Genomic DNA, 23,763 nt, shown 5'->3' on the forward strand with positions numbered 1-23,763 from the left:
GGTTATGTACTAACTTGAACACTGATACAATTTAGTTAAAGCACCACTCCAGCAGGGGGCATCAGTGCTGAGATGGTGCTTTCAACCTAAGGTCCCTGCCCCTACTATTGTACTCATCCTCTGGCATCTTCACCGTTTTTCAGTTTTGCTCCGCTTCCATGGGTTTATCTTGTAACTGAGGCTTCTGAACTGGTCAGAGGCTACGTCACATGTAAAGATGAGTGAATTTGATCGGGTACCTGCTTATTCGGAAAGCTATAGTGCTTACCGAATAAGCTACAGTGGGAACCCGGCTTCCTGGATTGCTTCACTGCATGTGTCACGGCTGTGTGACAGTCCCAACATACAGGCTCTCCAGGAATGTGTTGTGACTGTCACAGAGCCGTGACACATGCAGCTGCGGAGCCCAACAGCTGATCAGCCAGAGCGATCCAGGAAGCCGAGTTCCCACTGAAGCATATTCGGTAAGTGCTAAATCTTGCCGAATAAGCAGGGACCTGATCAAATTAGCTCATCTCTAGTTACAAGCTATCAAAGCAAGTCTATGAGATCCAGAACAAAGCTCTCATAGACACCACTGGCTCGCTTCATGAAACACTTGAGTCTCTGGCAGGTCACAAACTGCTGGAGACAGACTGGATTTGAAGGATTAGATTTGAAGCACCACTCCAGAAGGAAAATAAAAAAATATACTGGGTGGTGCTTCAACCTTGCCAGATTCATAGAATGCATTGGTGGCTGCCATCAATAGCCACTTACTAAGTGATCAATCCACTGAACACCAGGTCTCATCTGATGCATATACAGCTCAGCACCTGAAACTGCTTGTTAATATATTGGCAGGTAACTTGACGTTGTCGTGTGATCACTGCAGTCAATCAGCAGCTGCTAATTGTTTGCACAGATTGTGCTCACTAAATGTTAAGGGTATGTGCACACGCTGCGGATTTCGCTGCGGTACCGCAGCGGGTCCGCAGCGGTTTCCCATGAGTTTACAGTACAATGTAAACCTATGGGAAACGAAATCCGCAGTGCACATGCTGCGGAAAAAACCGCGCGGAAACGCAGCGGTTTATTTTCCGCAGCATGTCAATTGTGCGGATTCCGCTGCGGGTTTCCACCTGCTCCAATAGAAATCTGCAGGTGAAAACTCGCAGAGAAAACCGCACTAGAAACCGCGATAAATCCGCAGTAAAAACCGCAGCGGTTTTTCACTGTGGATTTATCAAATCCGCTGCGGAAAATTCCGCAGCGGAATCTGCAGCGTGGGCACATGGCCTATAGGCTACAGCCAGTCAGTGGCTGCTGGCTGGCTGCAGCAGTCTCACGACACAACAATGTCACCAGTAGCAGTGCCAACATTACTGGAACATTGTGGCTGGGGAGTATACATAGTTTTGGGGTGCTGAAATTATTAAGCAGGGTTTGTCCATTAGTGGACAATTCGTTTTACTTTCTTGAACAATTTATTGACTTAATGGATGCAGATTCAAACTCACCATTCCTCTGAATATAGAGAAGAGAGTTGCAGCAATAAGGTACAGGACCAGCAGTAGATCACCTGGCCTGCTTAATATATTTTTTTGCTGAACATCTTGGATCACCTGCAGAAGATAAAAAAGACCAAAATTTACATAAAGTTATCTGCCCTCTCTTTCAAGCCTCATATCCAAGCTCTTGCCTCCTCCTGCCGACTCAAACTCAAAAATATTTCCCGGATCCATGCATTCCTTGACCATGAAACCACAAAAGCACTAGTGCACGCCCTTACCATCTTACTGCAAACTTCTACTCTCTGGCCTCCCCTCCAGCACTCTGGCACCACTACAATCCATCCTACACTCTGCTGCCCAACTAATTCACCTGTCTCCCTGTAAGGCTACGTTCACACGATCCGTTTTTCACTGCGGATTTTTCCGGTCCTTTTTCGGGGAAATCCGCAGTGGAAAACGGCGGTGCTTCTCTCGGCGGATTTGTGTCCTTTTTCTTCTGCGGATTCCACTGCGGGTTTCCAACTGCAGTTTCCTATTGGTGCTGTTGGAAACCCGCAGCGGAATCCGCTGAAAGAATTGACATGGTACTTCTTTTTTCCGTTGGCAAATCCGCGCGGATTTTCCAGCGAAAAAAAGGATCGTCGGCACAGCGGGTTTTGTTTTCCATAGGGTAACATTGTACTGTACCCTGCATGGAAAACGGCTGCGGATCCGTAGCTGCAATTCCGCTACGGATCCGCAGCAAAAAACGGATCGTGTGAACGTAGCCTTATTCCCCAGCCTCTCCCCTTCACTGGCTTCCTATTGTTCAGATGCTCCAGTTCAAAACCCTTACTATGACATACAAAGCCATCCACCACCTGTCTCCTCCATACATCTGTGACATGGTCTCCTGGTACATACCCACACGCAACCTTCAATCCTTTCAAGATCTCCTTCTCTACTCCATCTTATCGCTTCCCACAACCGCATACAAGACTTCTCCCGTGCTTCCCCGATACTCTGGAACTCTCTACCCCAACACATCAGACTCTTGCCTACCATGGAAACCTTCAAAATAACCTGAAGACCCACCTCTTCTGACAAGCCTACAATCTGCAGTGATCTCTAGTCTGCTGAATCACCGCATACCAGCTCTACCCTCTCCTAGTGTATCCTCACCCATCCCCTGCAGACTGAGCCCTCGCGGGCAGGGTCCTCTCTCCTGTACTTGTGTGTGCCTTTTATTGCTCATGTTTATTGTGCTTGTCTATATTTGCCCCTTTTCACATGTAAAGCGCCATATAAATGTACTAGATGGTGGCCCGATTCTAACGCATCGGGTATTCTAGAATATGCATGTCCACGTAGTATATTGCACAGCCCACGTAGTATATTGCACAGCCCACGTAGTATATTGCCCAGCCCACGTAGTATATTGCCCAGTGACGTAGTATACTGCCCAGCCCACGTAGTATATTGCCCAGTTACGTAGTATACTGCCCAGTTACGTAGTATACAGCACAGAGCCACGTAGTATATTGCCGAGTTACGTAGTATATTGCCCAGTGGCCTAGTATACAGCACAGAGCCATGTAGTATATTGCACAGCGACATAGTATACAGCACAGAGCCACATAGTATATTGCCCAGTCACGTAGTATATTGCCCAGCTACATAGTATATAGCCCAGCCACGTATGTCACAGGTTAAAAAATAAACATACTCACCTTCCGAGGGTACCCTTGTAGTTCTGTCACCTGTGTGTGGTGCAGGCAGCAGCTTCCGGTCCCAGGGTGCGATGATGTTGCGGTCACATGACCGTGTCGCGGTCACATGACCGTGATGTCACGGCAGGTCCTTCGTGCACAGCACTTGTGATGACGCCGCGGTCACATGGCCGTGACGTCATGGCAGGTCCAAACAAAGGAAAGTCAAAACCGCACCCTTTTATATATAGATTGAAGGTCTTGGCGGACACAAGGGCGCACGTCCAAAACCAGGGAGCCCATCCCAGACAGTATCAAGACCACAAAAAACAAAGACAGCGCCACAATGGATGGTGAAAAAATAGCTTACATTTATTCTGCCTCCTGTAGCGACGTTTCGGTCTACAGACCTTTATCAAGCACAAGTGACTGCGGGGAGTATGGAGCGGGCGCCGGGCACTGACTGCAGGTGAGTAGGGAGGGACTAATCGGACTGTGGCCGTCGCTGGTTGGTTGCGGCAGCCATGACCCTTAGACAATTATATAGTTGATAATAATAATGTTTTAGGCTACGTTCACATTTGCGTTGTGCGCCGCAGCGTCGGCGCCGCAACGCACAACGCAAACAAAAACGCATGCACAACGCTGCGTTTTGCGCCGCATGCGTCCTTTTTTTCATTGATTTTGGACGCAGCAAAAATGCAACTTGCTGCGTCCTCTGCGCCCGGACGTGGGTGCCGCAGGGACGCATGCGGCGCAAAACGCAAGTGCGACGCATGTCCATGCGCCCCCATGTTAAATATAGGGGCGCATGACGCATGCGGCGACGCTGCGGCGCAGACCGCAAATGTGAACGTAGCCTTACAGCGGCTACATTGATATAGGAATCAGATAACTTTCAATTGCTATTGATGAGAATGTTGTAGGCATGCTCTGTGTAGAAATCGTAATTAGAGGGGGAGGAGGTGAGCTGTGACCAGCATCTATTGAGAATGGTGGATCATGTATCTATTGTACAGAAGTTATATCTTTTATTAACCTGTCTGTTATGATGAGGCTGCTAAAAAGTGATTTCCTACAGAATAGGACTTGGTAGTCTATTATGAGGCTCAGCGACCAGTCTGAAACCTTTAACATTTCAATAATGTTTTTAATATAGTGAAATAGAAAAATTAAGAAAAACATCCCAATTTTTTTAAGAGTAATCTGTCAGTAAGATCAACCCCTCTAAATCACATATAAGGCATGTAGGTCTTTGACAGCAAATGTCATCAACACCTTTCTAACTAGCGTTTTCATTCATATGCAAAGGAGATGTTAAGTCAGTAGTGTAGCTACGAGGGAGCTGTCACCCCGGGCTCTGAGGGAAACACCCAAAGTTACGCTACTTTTAACTGAGTAGGTGTGCGCAGTGTGCCGATGCAGTTAAACTTTCCAGCAGAGCAGGGAGACACAATCTCCCTGCACATCCACACAGACACTATAGGGCCTGTGAGCCAGGGTGGGGTGGTGCCATCGCCAGCACTAAGCCCCCAATCCATCATGACAAGTTCAACTGTGTCAGCATCCTGGATGCCGATACAGTTGAAAGCAATGATGAGAGAGGGAGCGTCAAATGATGCTCCCTCTCCCATTATTCCCCATCTGCATCTGATGTCTCAGCACAGAGGTCAAGATGACATCCCTACATGGTGCCCACTGTGCTGAGAAGTGCAGGCCCTCAGAACGCTCACTGTAGAGACGAGCATCGCGGGAACGAGGAGAGGTGAGTATTGTATTTTTATGGGGAGTGCATTATACTGTATGGAGGCCTATGGGGAGTGCATTATACTACTATATGGAGGCCTATAGGAAGTGCATTATATTATATAGAGACTTATGGGAAGTGCAGTAGACTATAAGGAGGCCTGTGGGGAGTGCATTATAGTGTATGGAGGACTATGGGGAGTGCATTATACTGTATGGAGTCCTATAGGAAGTTCATTATACTGTATGAAGGCCTATGGGGAGTGCATTTTACTGTATGGAGGCCTATGGGGAGTGCATTATACTGTATGGAGGCCTATGGGGAGTGCATTATACTGTATGGAGGTCTAAGGGGAGCGCATTATACTGTATGGAGGCTATTTAGGGGGTCACCATACAGTGAGGGGATTACAGTGAGGCGGCTATCATGCAGTGTGGGAGCTAATGTGGGGCTTTTGTACAATGTGGGGATGATCATACAGTGTTGGGGCCATTAAACAGTTTTTGGGCTACTAAGGGGTAAGTATACTGTGTGAAGGGTACCATACAGTATGGGGGTCAATATACTGTGTATAGAGAATCATACTGTATAGATATGGATGTTCAGGGGGGAGACGCAAGACATTATTAAATATTAAGTGGGCACTTAGGTTATTCTGACTGTGAAAGTGGCACACAGAGGGCATTATTACTTTCTAGGGGGCAAAGTGTGACCACTGTTTTCTAGAGAATTTGCACAGGGCATTAGTATACTTTAAATGTTTGTTTTACCATCTAGAGGACACAGTAGGTGCAGTAATAGGAACACATACAGCAGCAACGGCTCAGCATTAGAGTATCAGTAGGATGAGGAGTATGTGCAACTCCATGTGTTGCTATGCAGCTGCACGCTCCGCTCTGGAGTGCCGGCGCCAGAGGAGGGTTTTAACCTGCAAGACACGGCCGTATGTCTCGCAAGTGAAAAGGAGCCCTTAGGGTAAGCCACCATAGTTGTAATCACGGTTACCTGGTTAGGGACCCACTCAGTAGTTTTGCCCTCCCTGATCCAAAATCCTAGCTACACATCTGTGTTAAGTGCTTTGGGCTTGAAAGAGCACTCAACAAGCCTCTGCTTCCTGGGGTTATTGCCCTTCCCAGCAATATCCTCTTTAGCTTGATTGATAGCTGATTGTTTGACTTTAGTCAATAATAAATAATAATTTTATTTCTTTAGCGCCAACATATTCCGCAGCACTTTACATTTTAGAGAGGACTTTCAGACAATAAAAGACATTACACAATAACAATCATATCAACAGATACCAAGAGTAGGGTTGAGCAAAACGGGTCGTTCATTTTCAAAAGTCGCCGACTTTTGGCAAAGTCGGGTTTCATGAAACCCGATCCGACCCCTGTGCGGGGTCGGCCATGCGGTACGCGACTTTCGCGCCAAAGTCGCGTTTCAATGATGCGAAAAGCGCCATTTCTCAGCCAATGAAGGTGAACGCAGAGTGTGGGCAGCGTGATGACATAGGTCCTGGTCCCCACCATCTTAGAGAAGGGCATTGCAGTGATTGGCTTGCTGTCTGCGGCGTCACAGGGGCTATAAAGGGGCGTTCCCGCCGACCGCCATCTCACTGCTGCTGATCTGAGCTTAGGGAGAGGTTGCTGCCATTTCGTCAGAAGCAGGGAGAGCGTTAGGCAGGGTCCATTAACCACCAAACCGCTTGTGCTGTAGCGATTTCCACTGTCCAACACCACCTTCGGTGTGCAGGGACAGTGGAAGCTACATTTTTTTTTTTTCTCTCAGCGCTGTAGCTCATTGGGCTGCCCTAGAAGGCTCCCTGATAGCTGTATTGCTGTGTGTACGCCACTGTGGAAACCAACTGCTTTTTTCAAAGCACATATCCTCTTGTTCCTTCCTTTCTGCACAGCTATCTTTTTTGTTTGTCCACACTTTTTATTTAATTTGTGCATCAGTCCCCTCCTTATTGCTGCCTGCCATACCTGGCTGAGATTACTGCAGGGAGATAGTAATTGTAGGACAGTCCCTGTTTTTTTTTTTTTTTTGTGGGAGATTAAGATTGGCATTTCTGCTACAGTGCCATCCCTGTGTGTGCCATCTCTCACTCAGTGGGCCATAGAAAGCCTATTTATTTTTTTGCTTGATTTGGGTTCTAAAATCTACCTTAAAAAAAATCACTACATCAATCAGTGGGAGAAAAATATTGGCCTCAGTCAGGGCTTGTGTGCCACTCCTGACTCCTGTGTGTGCCATCTCTCACTCAGTGGGCCATAGAAAGCCTTTTTTTTTTTTTTTTTTTTTTAATTATTTGGTTTCTAAATTGTCCCTGAAAAAAACATTTTATCTTATTTGGTTTCTAAAGGCTCCCTGAAAAAAAATAAAAAAACAGTGGGAGATTAATATTGCCCTTTCTGCTTGTGTGCCAGTCTTGACTCCTGGGTGTGCCACCTCTCTCTCTCAAATTGTGGGCCATAGAAAGCCTATTTATTTTTTTGCTTGATTTGGGTTCTAAAATCTACCTGAAAAAAAATCACTACATCAATCAGTGGGAGAAAAATATTGGCCTCAGTCAGGGCTTGTGTGCCACTCCTGACTCCTGTGTGTGCCATCTTTCACTCAGTGGGCCATAGAAAGCCTATTTATTTTTTTGCTTGATTTGGGCTCTAAAATCTACCTGAAAAAAAATCACTACATCAATCAGTGGGAGAAAAATATTGGCCTCAGTCAGGGCTTGTGTGCCACTCCTGACTCCTGTGTGTGCCATCTCTCACTCAGTGGGCCATAGAAAGCCTATTTATTTTTTTGCTTGATTTGGGTTCTAAAATCTACCTGAAAAAAAATCACTACATCAATCAGTGGGAGAAAAATATTGGCCTCAGTCAGGGCTTGTGTGCCACTCCTAACTCCTGTGTGTGCCATCTCTCACTCAGTGGGCCATAGAAAGCCTATTTATTTTTTTGCTTGATTTGGGTTCTAAAATCTACCTGAAAAAAAATCACTACATCAACCAGTGGGAGAAAAATATTGGCCTCAGTCAGGGCTTGTGTGCCACTCCTGACTCCTGTGTGTGCCATCTCTCACTCAGTGGGCCATAGAAAGCCTTTTTTTTTTTTTTTTTTTTTTTAATTATTTGGTTTCTAAATTGTCCCTGAAAAAAACATTTTATCTTATTTGGTTTCTAAAGTCTCCCTGAAAAAAAATAAAAAAACAGTGGGAGATTAATATTGCCCTTTCTGCTTGTGTGCCAGTCTTGACTCCTGGGTGTGCCACCTCTCTCTCTCAAATTGTGGGCCATAGAAAGCCTATTTATTTTTTTGCTTGATTTGGGTTCTAAAATCTACCTGAAAAAAAATCACTACATCAATCAGTGGGAGAAAAATATTGGCCTCAGTCAGGGCTTGTGTGCCACTCCTGACTCCTGTGTGTGCCATCTCTCACTCAGTGGGCCATAGAAAGCCTTTTTTTTTTTTTTTTTTCTTTTTTTATTATTTGGTTTCTAAATTGTCCCTGAAAAAAACATTTTATTTTATTTGGTTTCTAAAGTCTCCCTGAGAAAAAAAGAAAAGAAAAAACAGTGGGAGATTAATATTGCCCTTTCTGCTTGTGTGCCAGTCTTGACTCCTGGGTGTGCCACCTCTCTCTCTCAAATTGTGGGCCATAGAAAGCCTATTTATTTTTTTGCTTGATTTGGGTTCTAAAATCTACCTGAAAAAAAATCACTACATCAATCAGTGGGAGAAAAATATTGGCCTCAGTCAGGGCTTGTGTGCCACTCCTGACTCCTGTGTGTGCCATCTTTCACTCAGTGGGCCATAGAAAGCCTATTTATTTTTTTGCTTGATTTGGGCTCTAAAATCTACCTGAAAAAAAATCACTACATCAATCAGTGGGAGAAAAATATTGGCCTCAGTCAGGGCTTGTGTGCCACTCCTGACTCCTGTGTGTGCCATCTCTCACTCAGTGGGCCATAGAAAGCCTATTTATTTTTTTGCTTGATTTGGGTTCTAAAATCTACCTGAAAAAAAATCACTACATCAATCAGTGGGAGAAAAATATTGGCCTCAGTCAGGGCTTGTGTGCCACTCCTAACTCCTGTGTGTGCCATCTCTCACTCAGTGGGCCATAGAAAGCCTATTTATTTTTTTGCTTGATTTGGGTTCTAAAATCTACCTGAAAAAAAATCACTACATCAATCAGTGGGAGAAAAATATTGGCCTCAGTCAGGGCTTGTGTGCCACTCCTGACTCCTGTGTGTGCCATCTCTCACTCAGTGGGCCATAGAAAGCCTTTTTTTTTTTTTTTGTTTTTTAATTATTTGGTTTCTAAATTGTCCCTGAAAAAAACATTTTATCTTATTTGGTTTCTAAAGTCTCCCTGAGAAAAATAAAAAAATAAAAAAACAGTGGGAGATTAATATTGCCCTTTCTGCTTGTGTGCCAGTCTTGACTCCTGGGTGTGCCACCTCTCTCTCTCAAATTGTGGGCCATAGAAAGCCTATTTATTTTTTTGCTTGATTTGGGTTCTAAAGTCTACCTGAAAAAAAATCACTACATCAGTGGGAGAAAAATATTGGCCTCAGTCAGGGCTTGTGTGCCACTCCTGACTCCTGTGTGTGCCATCTCTCACTCAGTGGGCCATAGAAAGCCTTTTTTTTTTTTTTAATTATTATTTGGTTTCTAAATTGTCCCTGAAAAAAACATTTTATCTTATTTGGTTTCTAAAGTCTCCCTGAGAAAAAAAAAAAAAAAAAGTGGGAGATTAATATTGACATTTGTGCTTGAGTGACAGTCCTGCGTGTGTGGCATCTCTGTGATTTGGTGCCACAGAAAACAGAGTGTGTAACATTGTGCCTGATTTTCCTTGTGGTCTCACCAACCTGTTAAGGGATATTGAAATCATACTGAAGTTATAGCTCACCGTGTAAGTTGTTTGACAGCAACAAATAAAGTTACTTTGGTTAAGTTTTTAAAACAATGAGGAAGTCTGGTGCAAGAGGTCGTGGCCGTGGGCGTTCATTGTCAGCTGGTAATGATGGTAGTGGTAGTGGAGCATCAGGTGGTCGTGGGGATAAAAATATTCCACCTAAGTCTGGAGCTGTGGAGCCAGTTTCGTCGTCTGGCTACACAAGGCCTCGAAAGCTCTCTTTTCTGGGAGTAGGAAAACCGCTTTTAAAGCCGGAGCAGCAACAGCAAGTTTTGGCTTACATTGCAGACTCAGCCTCTAGCTCTTTTGCCTCCTCTTCTGAAACTGGTAAATGTAAAAGCAGCGCGTCGCTTGTGGATGTTCACGGTCAGGGACAAGTCGCTTCCTTGTCCTCTTCAGCAAAAACTACAACAAGAGAGAAGGATGCAGCAGGCGACACAACGGGTTACTCCATGGAGCTCTTTACACATACCGTCCCTGGCTTAGAAAGTGAAACACTTAACAGGCCATGCCCATTACAAGTAGATTCTGACGTGGAGTGCACTGATGCACAGCCACAACCAGAGTACTATGCTGTTCCTTTGACTCAGACCACAACATTGCCCTCTCAGGGTACTGATCCACAATCAGACCCTGATGAGACTATGTTGCCCCGCCACGAACGCTATACCACCAACCGACACAGTGACACAGACGAAGTTGCACACGAGCTCGAAGAGGAGGTAATAGATGACCCAGTTGTTGACCCCGATTGGCAGCCATTGGGGGAACAGGGTGCAGGCGGCAGTAGTTCAGAAGCGGAGGTGGAGGAGGGGCCGCAGCAGGCATCAACATCGCAACAGGTTCCATCTGCCGGGCCCGTATCTGGCCCAAAACGCGTGTCAAAGCCAAAACCTGTTGGAGGACAGCATGGCCATCCAGTTAAAGCTCAGTCTGCAATCCCTGAAAAGGGATCCGATGCTAGGAAGAGTGCAGTCTGGCATTTTTTAAACAGCATCCAATTGATCAGCGCAAAGTCATCTGTCAAAAATGTTCAACTAGCTTAAGCAGAGGTCAGAATCTGAAAAGTCTCAATACTAGTTGCATGCATAGACACTTAACCACCATGCATTTTCAAGCCTGGACTAACTACAAAACGTCCCTTAAGGTTGTAGCACCCTCGGACAATGAAGCTAGTCAGCAACGCAACATCCCTTCCGTCACTGTAAGGCCACCATTTTCCGCACCTCCGGCAGTATCTGTGCAGGTTTCTTTGCCAGCCAAAAGCAGTCAGGGTCAGGGAATCACCAGTTTTGTAGGAGGAAATATTGCATCTAGGGCACCGGCGGAAACAATACCGTCTCCAACCGTCTCTCAGTCTGCCATGTCCACCGGCACACCCGAAAGTTCCACGATCTCCAGCTCTCCAGTCCAGCTCACACAACATGAGACTCTGGTTAGAAAAAGGAAGTACTTATCCTCGCATCCGCGTACACAGGGTTTTAACGCCCACATAGCTAGACTAATCTCGTTAGAGATGATGCCCTGCCGGTTAGTTGAAAGCGAAGCTTTCAAAGCCCTGATGGAGTACGCTGAACCACGATACGAGCTACCCAGTCGACACTTTTTTTCCAGAAAAGCCATCCCAGCCCTGCAACAGCATGTTAAACAGCGCATCGTCCATGCACTCAGGCAATCTGTGAGTACAAAGGTGCACCTGACTACAGATGCATGGACCAGTAGGCATGGCCAGGGACGTTATGTGTCCATCACGGCACACTGGGTGAATGTGGTGGATGCAGGGTCCACAGGGGACATCAATTTCGGGACAGTTGTGCCTAGCCCACGGTCTAGGAAACAGTTGGCTGTAGGCGTTCGCACCCCCTCCTCCTCCTCCTCGTCCTCCTGCAGAAGCTACAGCTCTTCCACAGACCGCAGTCGGCCAACCACTCCATCGGCAGATGACACTGTTGCACACCAGTTGTCCCATTATGGGCCAGCTACTGGCAAGCGTCAGCAGGCTGTATTGGCTATGAAGTGTTTGGGCGACAACAGACACACCGCGGAAGTTCTGTCCGAGTTCTTGCAACAAGAAACGCATTCGTGGCTGGGCACAGTAGATCTTGAGGCAGGCAAGGTAGTGAGTGATAACGGAAGGAATTTCATGGCTGCCATCTCCCTTTCCCAACTGAAACACATTCCTTTCCTGGCTCACACCTTAAACCTGGTGGTGCAGTGCTTATTGAAAACATATCCTGGGTTCTCCGACCTGCTCCTCAAAGTGCGTGGACTTTGCTCACATATCCGACGTTCGCCTGTACACTCCAGCCGTATGCAGACCTATCAGCGGTCTTTGAACCTTCCCCAGCATTGCCTAATCATAGACGTTGCAACAAGTTGGAACTCAACACTGCACATGCTTCAGAGACTGTGCCAACAGAGGCGGGCTGTTATGTTTTTGTGGGAGGATACACATACACGGGCAGGCAGTAGGATGGCAGACATGGAGTTGTCAGGTGTGCAGTGGTCGAAGATACAAGACATGTGTCAAGTCCTTCAGTGTTTTGAGGAATGCACACGGCTGGTTAGTGCAGACAACGCCATAATAAGCATGAGCATCCCCCTAATGTGTCTGCTGATGCAAAGTTTGACGCACATAAAGGATCAGGCGTCTGCACCAGAGGAAGAGGAAAGCCTTGATGACAGTCAGCCATTGTCTGGTCAGGGCAGTGTACAGGACGAGGTAGCGGGCGAAGAGGAGGTGGAGGACGAGGAGGATGATGGGGATGAGTATATTTTTAATGCGGAAGCTTTCCCGGGGGCACTGAAAATTGGTTGCGTGGCAAGGCCGGGTTCTGGTTTTTTGAGGGACACAAGTGACGTAGATTTGCCTGAAACTGCCCCTCAACCAATCACAACCGGAGATTTGACAACTGGAACTTTGGCCCACATGGCGGATTATGCCTTACGTATCCTAAAAAGGGACACACGCATTACGAAAATGATGAACGATGACGATTACTGGTTGGCCTGCCTCCTTGATCCACGCTATAAAGGCAAATTGCAAAATATTATGCCACATGAGAACTTGGAACTAATATTAGCAAGCAAACAATCAACTCTTGTTGACCGTTTGCTTCAGGCATTCCCAGCACACAGCGCACGTGATCGTTCTCACACGAGCTCCAGGGGGCAGCAGACTAGGAGTGTTAGGGGTGCACAGATCAGAAGTGGCATTGGACAGAGGAGTTTTCTGACCAGGTTGTGGAGTGATTTTGCTATGACCGCAGACAGGACAGGTACTTGTTATGGTTCTCAATGGCAAGAGAACATAGCCCAGCAAACATACGAACTAGCTCTTGGAAGGATGGAAACTAAACTGACCATGAACTAAACCTGCCGCACAACTAACAGTAGCCGGGTAGCGTAGCCTGCGTTTTATCCCTAGACGCCCAGCGCCGGCCGGAGGACTAACTAATCCTGGCAGAGGAAAATATAGTCCTGGCTCACCTCTAGAGAAATTTCCCCGAAAGGCAGACAGAGGCCCCCACAAATATTGGCGGTGATTTTAGATGAAATGACAAACGTAGTATGAAAATAGGTTTAGCAAAATTGAGGTCCGCTTACTAGATAGCAGGAAGACAGAAAGGGCACTTTCATGGTCAGCTGAAAACCCTATCAAAATACCATCCTGAAATTACTTTAAGACTCTAGTATTAACTCATAACATCAGAGTGGCAATTTCAGATCACAAGAGCTTTCCAGACACAGAAACGAAACTACAGCTGTGAACTGGAACAAAATGCAAAAACAAACAAGGACTAAGTCCAACTTAGCTGGGAGTTGTCTAGCAGCAGGAACATGCACAGAAAGGCTTCTGATTACAATGTTGACCGGCATGGAAGTGACAGAGGAGCAAGGCTAAATAGCGACTCCCACATCCTGATGGAAACAGGTGAACAGAGAGGATGATGCACACCAGTTCAATTCCACCAGTGGCCACCGGGGGAGCCCAAAATCCAATTTCACAACAGTACCCCCCCCTCAAGGAGGGGGCACTGAACCCTCACCAGAACCACCAGGGCGATCAGGATGAGCCCTATGAAAGGCACGGACCAAATCGGAGGCATGAACATCAGAGGCAGTCACCCAAGAATTATCCTCCTGACCGTATCCCTTCCCTTTGACCAGATACTGGAGTTTCCGTCTGGAAACACGGGAGTCCAAGATTTTTTCCACAACGTACTCCAACTCGCCCTCAACCAACACCGGAGCAGGAGGCTCAACGGAAGGCACAACCGGTACCTCATACCTGCGCAATAATGACCGATGAAAAACATTATGAATAGAAAAAGATGCAGGGAGGTCCAAACGGAAGGACACAGGGTTAAGAATCTCCAATATCTTGTACGGGCCGATGAACCGAGGCTTAAACTTGGGAGAAGAAACCCTCATAGGGACAAAACGAGAAGACAACCACACCAAGTCCCCAACACAAAGCCGAGGACCAACCCGACGCCGGCGGTTGGCAAAAAGCTGAGTCTTCTCCTGGGACAACTTCAAATTGTCCACTACCTGCCCCCAAATCTGATGCAACCTCTCCACCACAGCATCCACTCCAGGACAATCCGAAGATTCCACCTGACCAGAAGAAAATCGAGGATGAAACCCCGAATTACAGAAAAAGGGAGACACCAAGGTGGCAGAGCTGGCCCGATTATTGAGGGCAAACTCCGCTAAAGGCAAAAAAGCAACCCAATCATCCTGATCTGCAGACACAAAACACCTCAAATATGTCTCCAAGGTCTGATTCGTCCGCTCGGTCTGGCCATTAGTCTGAGGATGGAAAGCAGACGAGAAAGACAAATCTATGCCCATCCTAGCACAGAATGCTCGCCAAAATCTAGACACGAATTGGGTACCTCTGTCAGAAACGATATTCTCCGGAATACCATGCAAACGGACCACATTTTGAAAAAACAGAGGAACCAACTCGGAAGAAGAAGGCAACTTAGGCAGGGGAACCAAATGGACCATCTTAGAGAAACGATCACACACCACCCAGATGACAGACATCTTCTGAGAAACAGGAAGATCCGAAATAAAATCCATCGAGATGTGCGTCCAGGGCCTCTTCGGGATAGGCAAGGGCAACAACAATCCACTAGCCCGAGAACAACAAGGCTTGGCCCGAGCACAAACGTCACAAGACTGCACGAAGCCTCGCACATCTCGAGACAGGGAAGGCCACCAGAAGGACCTTGCCACCAAATCCCTGGTACCAAAGATTCCAGGATGACCTGCCAACGCAGAAGAATGAACCTCAGAAATGACTTTACTGGTCCAATCATCAGGAACAAACAGTCTACCAGGTGGGCAACGATCAGGTCTATCCGCCTGAAACTCCTGCAAGGCCCGCCGCAGGTCTGGAGAAACGGCAGACAATATCACTCCATCCTTAAGGATACCTGTAGGTTCAGAATTACCAGGGGAGTCAGGCTCAAAACTCCTAGAAAGGGCATCCGCCTTAACATTCTTAGAACCCGGCAGGTAGGACACCACAAAATTAAACCGAGAGAAAAACAACGACCAGCGCGCCTGTCTAGGATTCAGGCGTCTGGCGGACTCAAGATAAATTAGATTTTTGTGGTCAGTCAATACCACCACCTGATGTCTAGCCCCCTCAAGCCAATGACGCCACTCCTCAAAAGCCCACTTCATGGCCAAAAGCTCCCGATTCCCAACATCATAATTCCGCTCGGCGGGCGAAAATTTACGCGAGAAAAAAGCACAAGGTCTCATCACGGAGCAATTGGAACTTCTCTGCGACAAAACCGCCCCAGCTCCGATTTCAGAAGCGTCGACCTCAACCTGAAAAGGAAGAGCAACATCAGGCTGACGCAACACAGGGGCGGAAGAAAAGCGGCGCTTAAGCTCCCGAAAGGCCTCCACAGCAGCAGGGGACCAATCAGCAACATCAGCACCCTTCTTAGTCAAATCAGTCAATGGTTTAACAACATCAGAAAAACCAGCAATAAATCGACGATAAAAGTTAGCAAAGCCCAAAAATTTCTGAAGACTCTTAAGAGAAGAGGGTTGCGTCCAATCACAAATAGCCTGAACCTTGACAGGATCCATCTCGATGGAAGAGGGGGAAAAAATATATCCCAAAAAGGAAATCTTTTGAACCCCAAAAACGCACTTAGAACCCTTCACACACAAGGAATTAGACCGCAAAACCTGAAATACCCTCCTGACCTGCTGGACATGAGAGTCCCAGTCATCCGAAAAAATCAAAATATCATCCAGATACACAATCATAAATTTATCCAAATAATCACGGAAAATGTCATGCATAAAGGACTGAAAGACTGAAGGGGCATTTGAAAGACCAAAAGGCATTACTAAATACTCAAAGTGGCCCTCGGGCGTATTAAATGCGGTTTTCCACTCATCCCCCTGCTTAATTCGCACCAAATTATACGCCCCACGAAGATCAATCTTAGAGAACCACTTGGCCCCCTTTATGCGAGCAAACAAATCAGTCAGCAGTGGCAACGGATATTGATATTTAACCGTGATTTTATTCAAAAGCCGATAATCAATGCACGGCCTCAAAGAGACATCTTTCTTAGCCACAAAGAAAAAACCGGCTCCTAAGGGAGATGACGAAGGACGAATATGTCCCTTTTCCAAGGACTCCTTTATATATTCTCGCATAGCAGCATGTTCAGGCACAGACAGATTAAATAAACGACCCTTAGGGTATTTACTACCCGGAATCAAATCTATGGCACAATCGCACTCCCGGTGCGGAGGTAATGAACCAAGCTTAGGTTCTTCAAAAACGTCACGATATTCAGTCAAGAATTCAGGAATCTCAGAGGGAATAGATGATGAAATGGAAACCACAGGTACGTCCCCATGCGTCCCCTTACATCCCCAGCTTAACACAGACATAGCTTTCCAGTCAAGGACTGGGTTATGAGATTGCAGCCATGGCAATCCAAGCACCAACACATCATGTAGGTTATACAGCACAAGAAAGCGAATAATCTCCTGGTGATCCGGATTAATCCGCATAGTTACTTGTGTCCAGTATTGTGGTTTATTGCTAGCCAATGGGGTGGAGTCAATCCCCTTCAGGGGTATAGGAGTTTCAAGAGGCTCCAAATCATACCCACAGCGTTTGGCAAAGGACCAATCCATAAGACTCAAAGCGGCGCCAGAGTCGACATAGGCATCCGCGGTAATAGATGATAAAGAACAAATCAGGGTCACAGATAGAATAAACTTAGACTGTAAAGTGCCAATTGAAACTGACTTATCAAGCTTCTTAGTACGCTTAGAGCATGCTGATATAACATGAGTTGAATCACCGCAATAGAAGCACAACCCATTTTTTCGTCTAAAATTCTGCCGTTCACTTCTGGACAGAATTCTATCACATTGCATATTCTCTGGCGTCTTCTCAGTAGACACCGCCAAATGGTGCACAGGTTTGCGCTCCCGCAGACGCCTATCGATCTGGATAGCCATTGTCATGGACTCATTCAGACCCGCAGGCACAGGGAACCCCACCATAACATCCTTAATGGCATCAGAGAGACCCTCTCTGAAATTCGCCGCCAGGGCGCACTCATTCCACTGAGTAAGCACAGCCCATTTACAGAATTTCTGGCAGTATATTTCAGCTTCGTCTTGCCCCTGAGATAGGGACATCAAGGCCTTTTCCGCCTGAAGTTCTAACTGAGGTTCCTCATAAAGCAACCCCAAGGCCAGAAAAAACGCATCCACATTGAGCAACGCAGGATCCCCTGGAGCCAATGCAAAAGCCCAATCCTGAGGGTCGCCCCGGAGCAAAGAAATCACAATCCTGACCTGCTGAGCAGGATCTCCAGCAGAGCGAGATTTCAGGGACAAAAACAACTTGCAATTATTTTTGAAATTTTGAAAGCAAGATCTATTCCCCGAGAAAAATTCAGGCAAAGGAATTCTAGGTTCAGATATAGGAACATGAACAACAAAATCTTGTAAGTTTTGAACTTTCGTGGTGAGATTATTCAAACCTGCAGCTAAACTCTGAATATCCATTTTAAACAGGTGAACACAGAGCCATTCCAGGATTAGAAGGAGAGAGAGAGAGAAAGGCTGCAATATAGGCAGACTTGCAAGAGATTCAATTACAAGCACACTCAGAACTGAGAAAAAAAAAAAAAAATCTTCAGCAGACTTCTCTTTTCTCTCCTTTCTCTGTCAATTAATTTAACCCTTTTAGGCCGGTCAAACTGTTATGGTTCTCAATGGCAAGAGAACATAGCCCAGCAAACATACGAACTAGCTCTTGGAAGGATGGAAACTAAACTGACCATGAACTAAACCTGCCGCACAACTAACAGTAGCCGGGTAGCGTAGCCTGCGTTTTATCCCTAGACGCCCAGCGCCGGCCGGAGGACTAACTAATCCTGGCAGAGGAAAATATAGTCCTGGCTCACCTCTAGAGAAATTTCCCCGAAAGGCAGACAGAGGCCCCCACAAATATTTGCGGTGATTTTAGATGAAATGACAAACGTAGTATGAAAATAGGTTTAGCAAAATTGAGGTCCGCTTACTAGATAGCAGGAAGACAGAAAAGGCACTTTCATGGTCAGCTGAAAACCCTATCAAAATACCATCCTGAAATTACTTTAAGACTCTAGTATTAACTCATAACATCAGAGTGGCAATTTCAGATCACAAGAGCTTTCCAGACACAGAAACGAAACTACAGCTGTGAACTGGAACAAAATGCAAAAACAAACAAGGACTAAGTCCAACTTAGCTGGGAGTTGTCTAGCAGCAGGAACATGCACAGAAAGGCTTCTGATTACAATGTTGACCGGCATGGAAGTGACAGAGGAGCAAGGCTAAATAGCGACTCCCACATCCTGATGGAAACAGGTGAACAGAGAGGATGATGCACACCAGTTCAATTCCACCAGTGGCCACCGGGGGAGCCCAAAATCCAATTTCACAACAGGTACTGCTGCATCAATTGAAAGTGACAGGAGACAACATTTGTCCAGTATGGTTACTAACTATTTTTCATCCCTTATCGATGTTCTCCCTCAACCGTCATTCCCATTTGATTACTGGGCATCAAAATTAGACACCTGGCCAGAATTGGCAGAATATGCATTGCAGGAGCTTGCTTGCCCGGCAGCAAGTGTCCTATCAGAAAGAGTATTCAGTGCTGCAGGTTCAATATTAACCGAAAAAAGGACTCGTCTGGCTACCCAAAATGTTGATGATCTAACATTCATTAAAATGAACCACAACTGGATTTCTAAATCTTTTGCCCCACCTTGCCCGGCCGACACCTAGCTTTCCTATGAAAAGCTCTTGCCTGTGGACTACTGTGAATTACTTTTCTAATGTCTAATTTGCTGCAGCTGATTGTCCAGCATACGACATGTTTACACCTCCCTAAATGGCCAAACTCACCACACGGGGCCGTGGTATCGCGACTTGGCGCAAGCACCCGTGAGACTGCTGTTTGTCTGAAGAGGTGGGTGTGCTCGCTTTTGGTCGACGGCATTGCTACTGGGTCCCTCATAGTACAATAAAGTGTCTCTGGCGGTGGTGGTGCGCACCCAACGTCAGACACACTGTTGTAACATGAGGGGCCCTGGGCCTGTACCGCCGGCCACAAGAGAGTTCACCCACCCCCAGGTCAAACATTGCTCTACCACTTCCACAGTTATCTCTCACACTTCCACCAATGTTTAGTCTATGCGCTGACATCCTTCCATACCTGCCACTGACAATACCATTGTGTTGACATGTATGATGGCACTTAACATAGTCAGGGGCAGTGTCCTCTATTTACCACAGTAAATACTTTGCGCTAAATTAGTAGGTCTGAAACAACGCAGAGGATCCCACCCCTGAACCTAATGATTGCACCCTTTAGTGTTTTTGTTTTGTTTTAATGCGAGACATTCACATTTATTTGTAGTTTTTTGACTACTAACTGGCAGACACTCATATTACAATCAGCCTCCGTTGACCAGACCACTGCTGCCCGTGTACCCCTGGAACCAATTATAAAGTGCCTACAGCCAGCCCATTTTATAATGTTAGGCCTTCGAAGCCTGTCTGCGGTCCCTCCTTCCACTAGGCCTCCACTGACCAGACCACTGCTGCCCGTGTACCCCTGGAACCAATTATAAAGTGCCTACAGCCAGCCCATTTTATAATGTTAGGCCTTCGAAGCCTGTCTGCGGTCCCTCCTTCCACTAGGCCTCCACTGACCAGACCACTGCTGCCCGTGTACCCTTGGAACCAATTTTACAGTGCCTACAGCCAGCCCATTTTATAATGTTAGGCCTTCGAAGCCTGTCTGCGGTCCCTCCTTCCACTAGGCCTCCACTGACCAGACCACTGCTGCCCGTGTACCCCTGGAACCAATTATAAAGTGCCTACAGCCAGCCCATTTTATAATGTTAGGCCTTCGAAGCCTGTCTGCGGTCCCTCCTTCCACTAGGCCTCCACTGACCTGACCACTGCTGCCCGTGTACCCCTGGAACCAATTATAAAGTGCCTACAGCCAGCCCATTTTATAATGTTAGGCCTTCGAAGCCTGTCTGCGGTCCCTCCTTCCACTAGGCCTCCACTGACCAGACCACTGCTGCCCGTGTACCCCTGGAACCAATTATAAAGTGCCTACAGCCAGCCCATTTTATAATGTTAGGCCTTCGAAGCCTGTCTGCGGTCCCTCCTTCCACTAGGCCTCCACTGACCAGACCACTGCTGCCCGTGTACCCTTGGAACCAATGTTACAGTGCCTACAGCCAGCCCATTTTATAATGTTAGGCCTTCGAAGCCTGTCTGCGGTCCCTCCTTCCACTAGGCCTCCACTGACCAGACCACTGCTGCCCGTGTACCCCTGGAACCAATTATAAAGTGCCTACAGCCAGCCCATTTTATAATGTTAGGCCTTCGAAGCCTGTCTGTGGTCCCTCCTTTCACTAGGCCTCCACTGACCAGACCACTGCTGCCCGTGTACCCCTGGAACCAATTATAAAGTGCCTACAGCCAGTCCATTTTATAATGTTAGGCCTTCGAAGCCTGTCTGCGGTCCCTCCTTCCACTAGGCCTCCACTGACCTGACCACTGCTGCCCGTGTACCCCTGGAACCAGTTATAAAGTGCCTACAGCCAGCCCATTTTATAATGTTAGGCCTTCGAAGCCTGTCTGCGGTCCCTCCTTCCACTAGGCCTCCACTGACCAGACCACTGCTGCCCGTGTACCCCTGGAACCAATTATAAAGTGCCTACAGCCAGCCCATTTTATAATGTTAGGCCTTCGAAGCCTGTCTGCGGTCCCTCCTTCCACTAGGCCTCCACTGACCTGACCACTGCTGCCTGTGTACCCCTGGAACCAATTATAAAGTGCCTACAGCCAGCCCATTTTATAATGTTAGGCCTTCGAAGCCTGTCTGCGGTCCCTCCTTCCACTAGGCCTCCACTGACCAGACCACTGCTGCCCGTGTACCCCTGGAACCAATTATAAAGTGCCTACAGGCAGCCCATTTTATAATGTTAGGCCTTCGAAGCCTGTCTGCGGTCCCTCCTTCCACTAGGCCTCCACTGACCAGACCACTGCTGCTCGTGTGCCCCTGGAACCAATTATAAAGTGCCTACAGCCAGCCCATTTTATAATGTTAGGCCTTCGAAGCCTGTCTGCGGTCCCTCCTTCCACTAGGCCTCCACTGACCAGACCACTGCTGCCCGTGTACCCTTGGAACCAATTTTACAGTGCCTACAGCCAGCCCATTTTATAATGTTAGGCCTTCGAAGCCTGTCTGCGGTCCCTCCTTCCACTAGGCCTCCACTGACCAGACCACTGCTGCCCGTGTACCCCTGGAACCAATTATAAAGTGCCTACAGCCAGCCCATTTTATAATGTTAGGCCTTCGAAGCCTGTCTGCGGTCCCTCCTTCCACTAGGCCTCCACTGACCTGACCACTGCTGCCCGTGTACCCCTGGAACCAATTATAAAGTGCCTACAGCCAGCCCATTTTATAATGTTAGGCCTTCGAAGCCTGTCTGCGGTCCCTCCTTCCACTAGGCCTCCACTGACCAGACCACTGCTGCCCGTGTACCCCTGGAACCAATTATAAAGTGCCTACAGCCAGCCCATTTTATAATGTTAGGCCTTCGAAGCCTGTCTGCGGTCCCTCCTTCCACTAGGCCTCCACTGACCAGACCACTGCTGCCCGTGTACCCTTGGAACCAATGTTACAGTGCCTACAGCCAGCCCATTTTATAATGTTAGGCCTTCGAAGCCTGTCTGCGGTCCCTCCTTCCACTAGGCCTCCACTGACCAGACCACTGCTGCCCGTGTACCCCTGGAACCAATTATAAAGTGCCTACAGCCAGCCCATTTTATAATGTTAGGCCTTCGAAGCCTGTCTGCGGTCCCTCCTTTCACTAGGCCTCCTGTCGTGGTTCTCAATGGCAAGAGAACATAGTAAAGCATACAAAAAGGACTAGCTCTTGGAAGATGGGAACTCGAGCTGACTGTGAGCTAAACCTACCGCACAACTAACAGTGGCCGGGTAGCGTGCCTACGTTTTATCCCTAGACGCCCAGCGCCAGCCGGAGAACTGACTGACCCTAGCAGAGGAAAATATAGACCTGGCTTACCTCTAGAGAAATTTTCCCCAAAAGGCAGACAGTAGCCCCCACATATAATGTCGGTGATTTTAGAGGAAATTGACATACGAAGTATGAAGATAGGTTTAGCAAATTGAGGTCCGCTTACTAGATAGTAGGAAGACAGAAAAGGGAACTTCACAGTCAGCTGAAAACCCTTTCAAAACACCATCCTGAAATTACTTTAAGACTCTAATATCAACTCATGACACCAGAGTGGAAAATTCAGCTCACAAGAGCTTCCAGCCTCAGAAATAATAAATCGCAGAGAACTGGAACAAAAATGCAAAACAAACTTAGGACTACAAGTCCAACTTAGCTGATAGTAGTCTAGGAGCAGGAACATGCAACAGAAAGGCTTCTGGTAACATTGTTGGCCGGCATAGAAATGACTGAGGAGCAAGGTTAAATAGAAAACTCCCACATCCTGATGGAAACAGGTGAACAGAGGAGATGAAGCACACAAGTGCAGTACCACCAGAAACCACCGGGGGAGCCCAGAAACCAAATTCACAACAGTACCCCCCCCTCAAGGAGGGGGCACCGAACCCTCACCAGAACCACCAGGGCGATCAGGATGAGCCCTATGAAAGGCACGGACCAAATCGGAGGCATGAACATCAGAGGCTGTCACCCAAGAGTTATCCTCCTGACCGTAGCCCTTCCACTTGACCAGATACTGAAGTCTCCGTCTGGAAACACGGGAGTCCAAGATCTTCTCGACAACGTACTCCAACTCACCCTCAACCAACACCGGAGCAGGAGGCTCAACGGAAGGCACAACCGGTACCTCATACCTGCGCAACAATGACCGATGGAAGACATTATGAATAGAAAAAGATGCAGGGAGGTCCAAACGAAAGGACACAGGGTTAAGAATCTCCAATATCTTGTACGGGCCGATGAACCGAGGCTTAAACTTAGGAGAAGAAACCTTCATAGGGACAAAACGAGAAGACAACCACACCAAGTCCCCAACACAAAGACGAGGACCAACACGACGACGGCGGTTGGCAAAATGCTGAGTCTTCTCCTGGGACAACTTCAAATTGTCCACCACATGCCCCCAAATCTGATGCAACCTCTCCACCACAGCATCCACTCCAGGACAATCCGAAGACTCCACCTGACCGGAAGAGAAACGAGGATGAAACCCCGAATTACAGAAGAAAGGAGAAACCAAGGTGGCAGAACTAGCCCGATTATTGAGGGCAAACTCCGCCAAGGGCAAA

At 47.2% G+C, this 23,763-nt stretch overlaps 1 protein-coding gene across 1 annotated transcript in view; it reads right to left on the reverse strand.

Moving 5' to 3' along the window:
- Positions 1-23,763, reverse strand: part of TM6SF1 (transmembrane 6 superfamily member 1) — a 161,576-nt gene that overhangs the window by 46,406 nt on the left and 91,407 nt on the right. Inside the window, exon 7 of the mRNA XM_077263646.1 lies at positions 1,500-1,604. Within this exon, the coding sequence (XP_077119761.1) occupies positions 1,500-1,604 (105 nt within the window). The remainder of the gene's footprint in view (positions 1-1,499; positions 1,605-23,763) is intronic.

The sequence above is a fragment of the Ranitomeya variabilis genome, chromosome 5, assembly GCF_051348905.1.
Source record: "Ranitomeya variabilis isolate aRanVar5 chromosome 5, aRanVar5.hap1, whole genome shotgun sequence".
In the NCBI taxonomy this organism is placed as follows: domain Eukaryota; kingdom Metazoa; phylum Chordata; class Amphibia; order Anura; family Dendrobatidae; genus Ranitomeya; species Ranitomeya variabilis.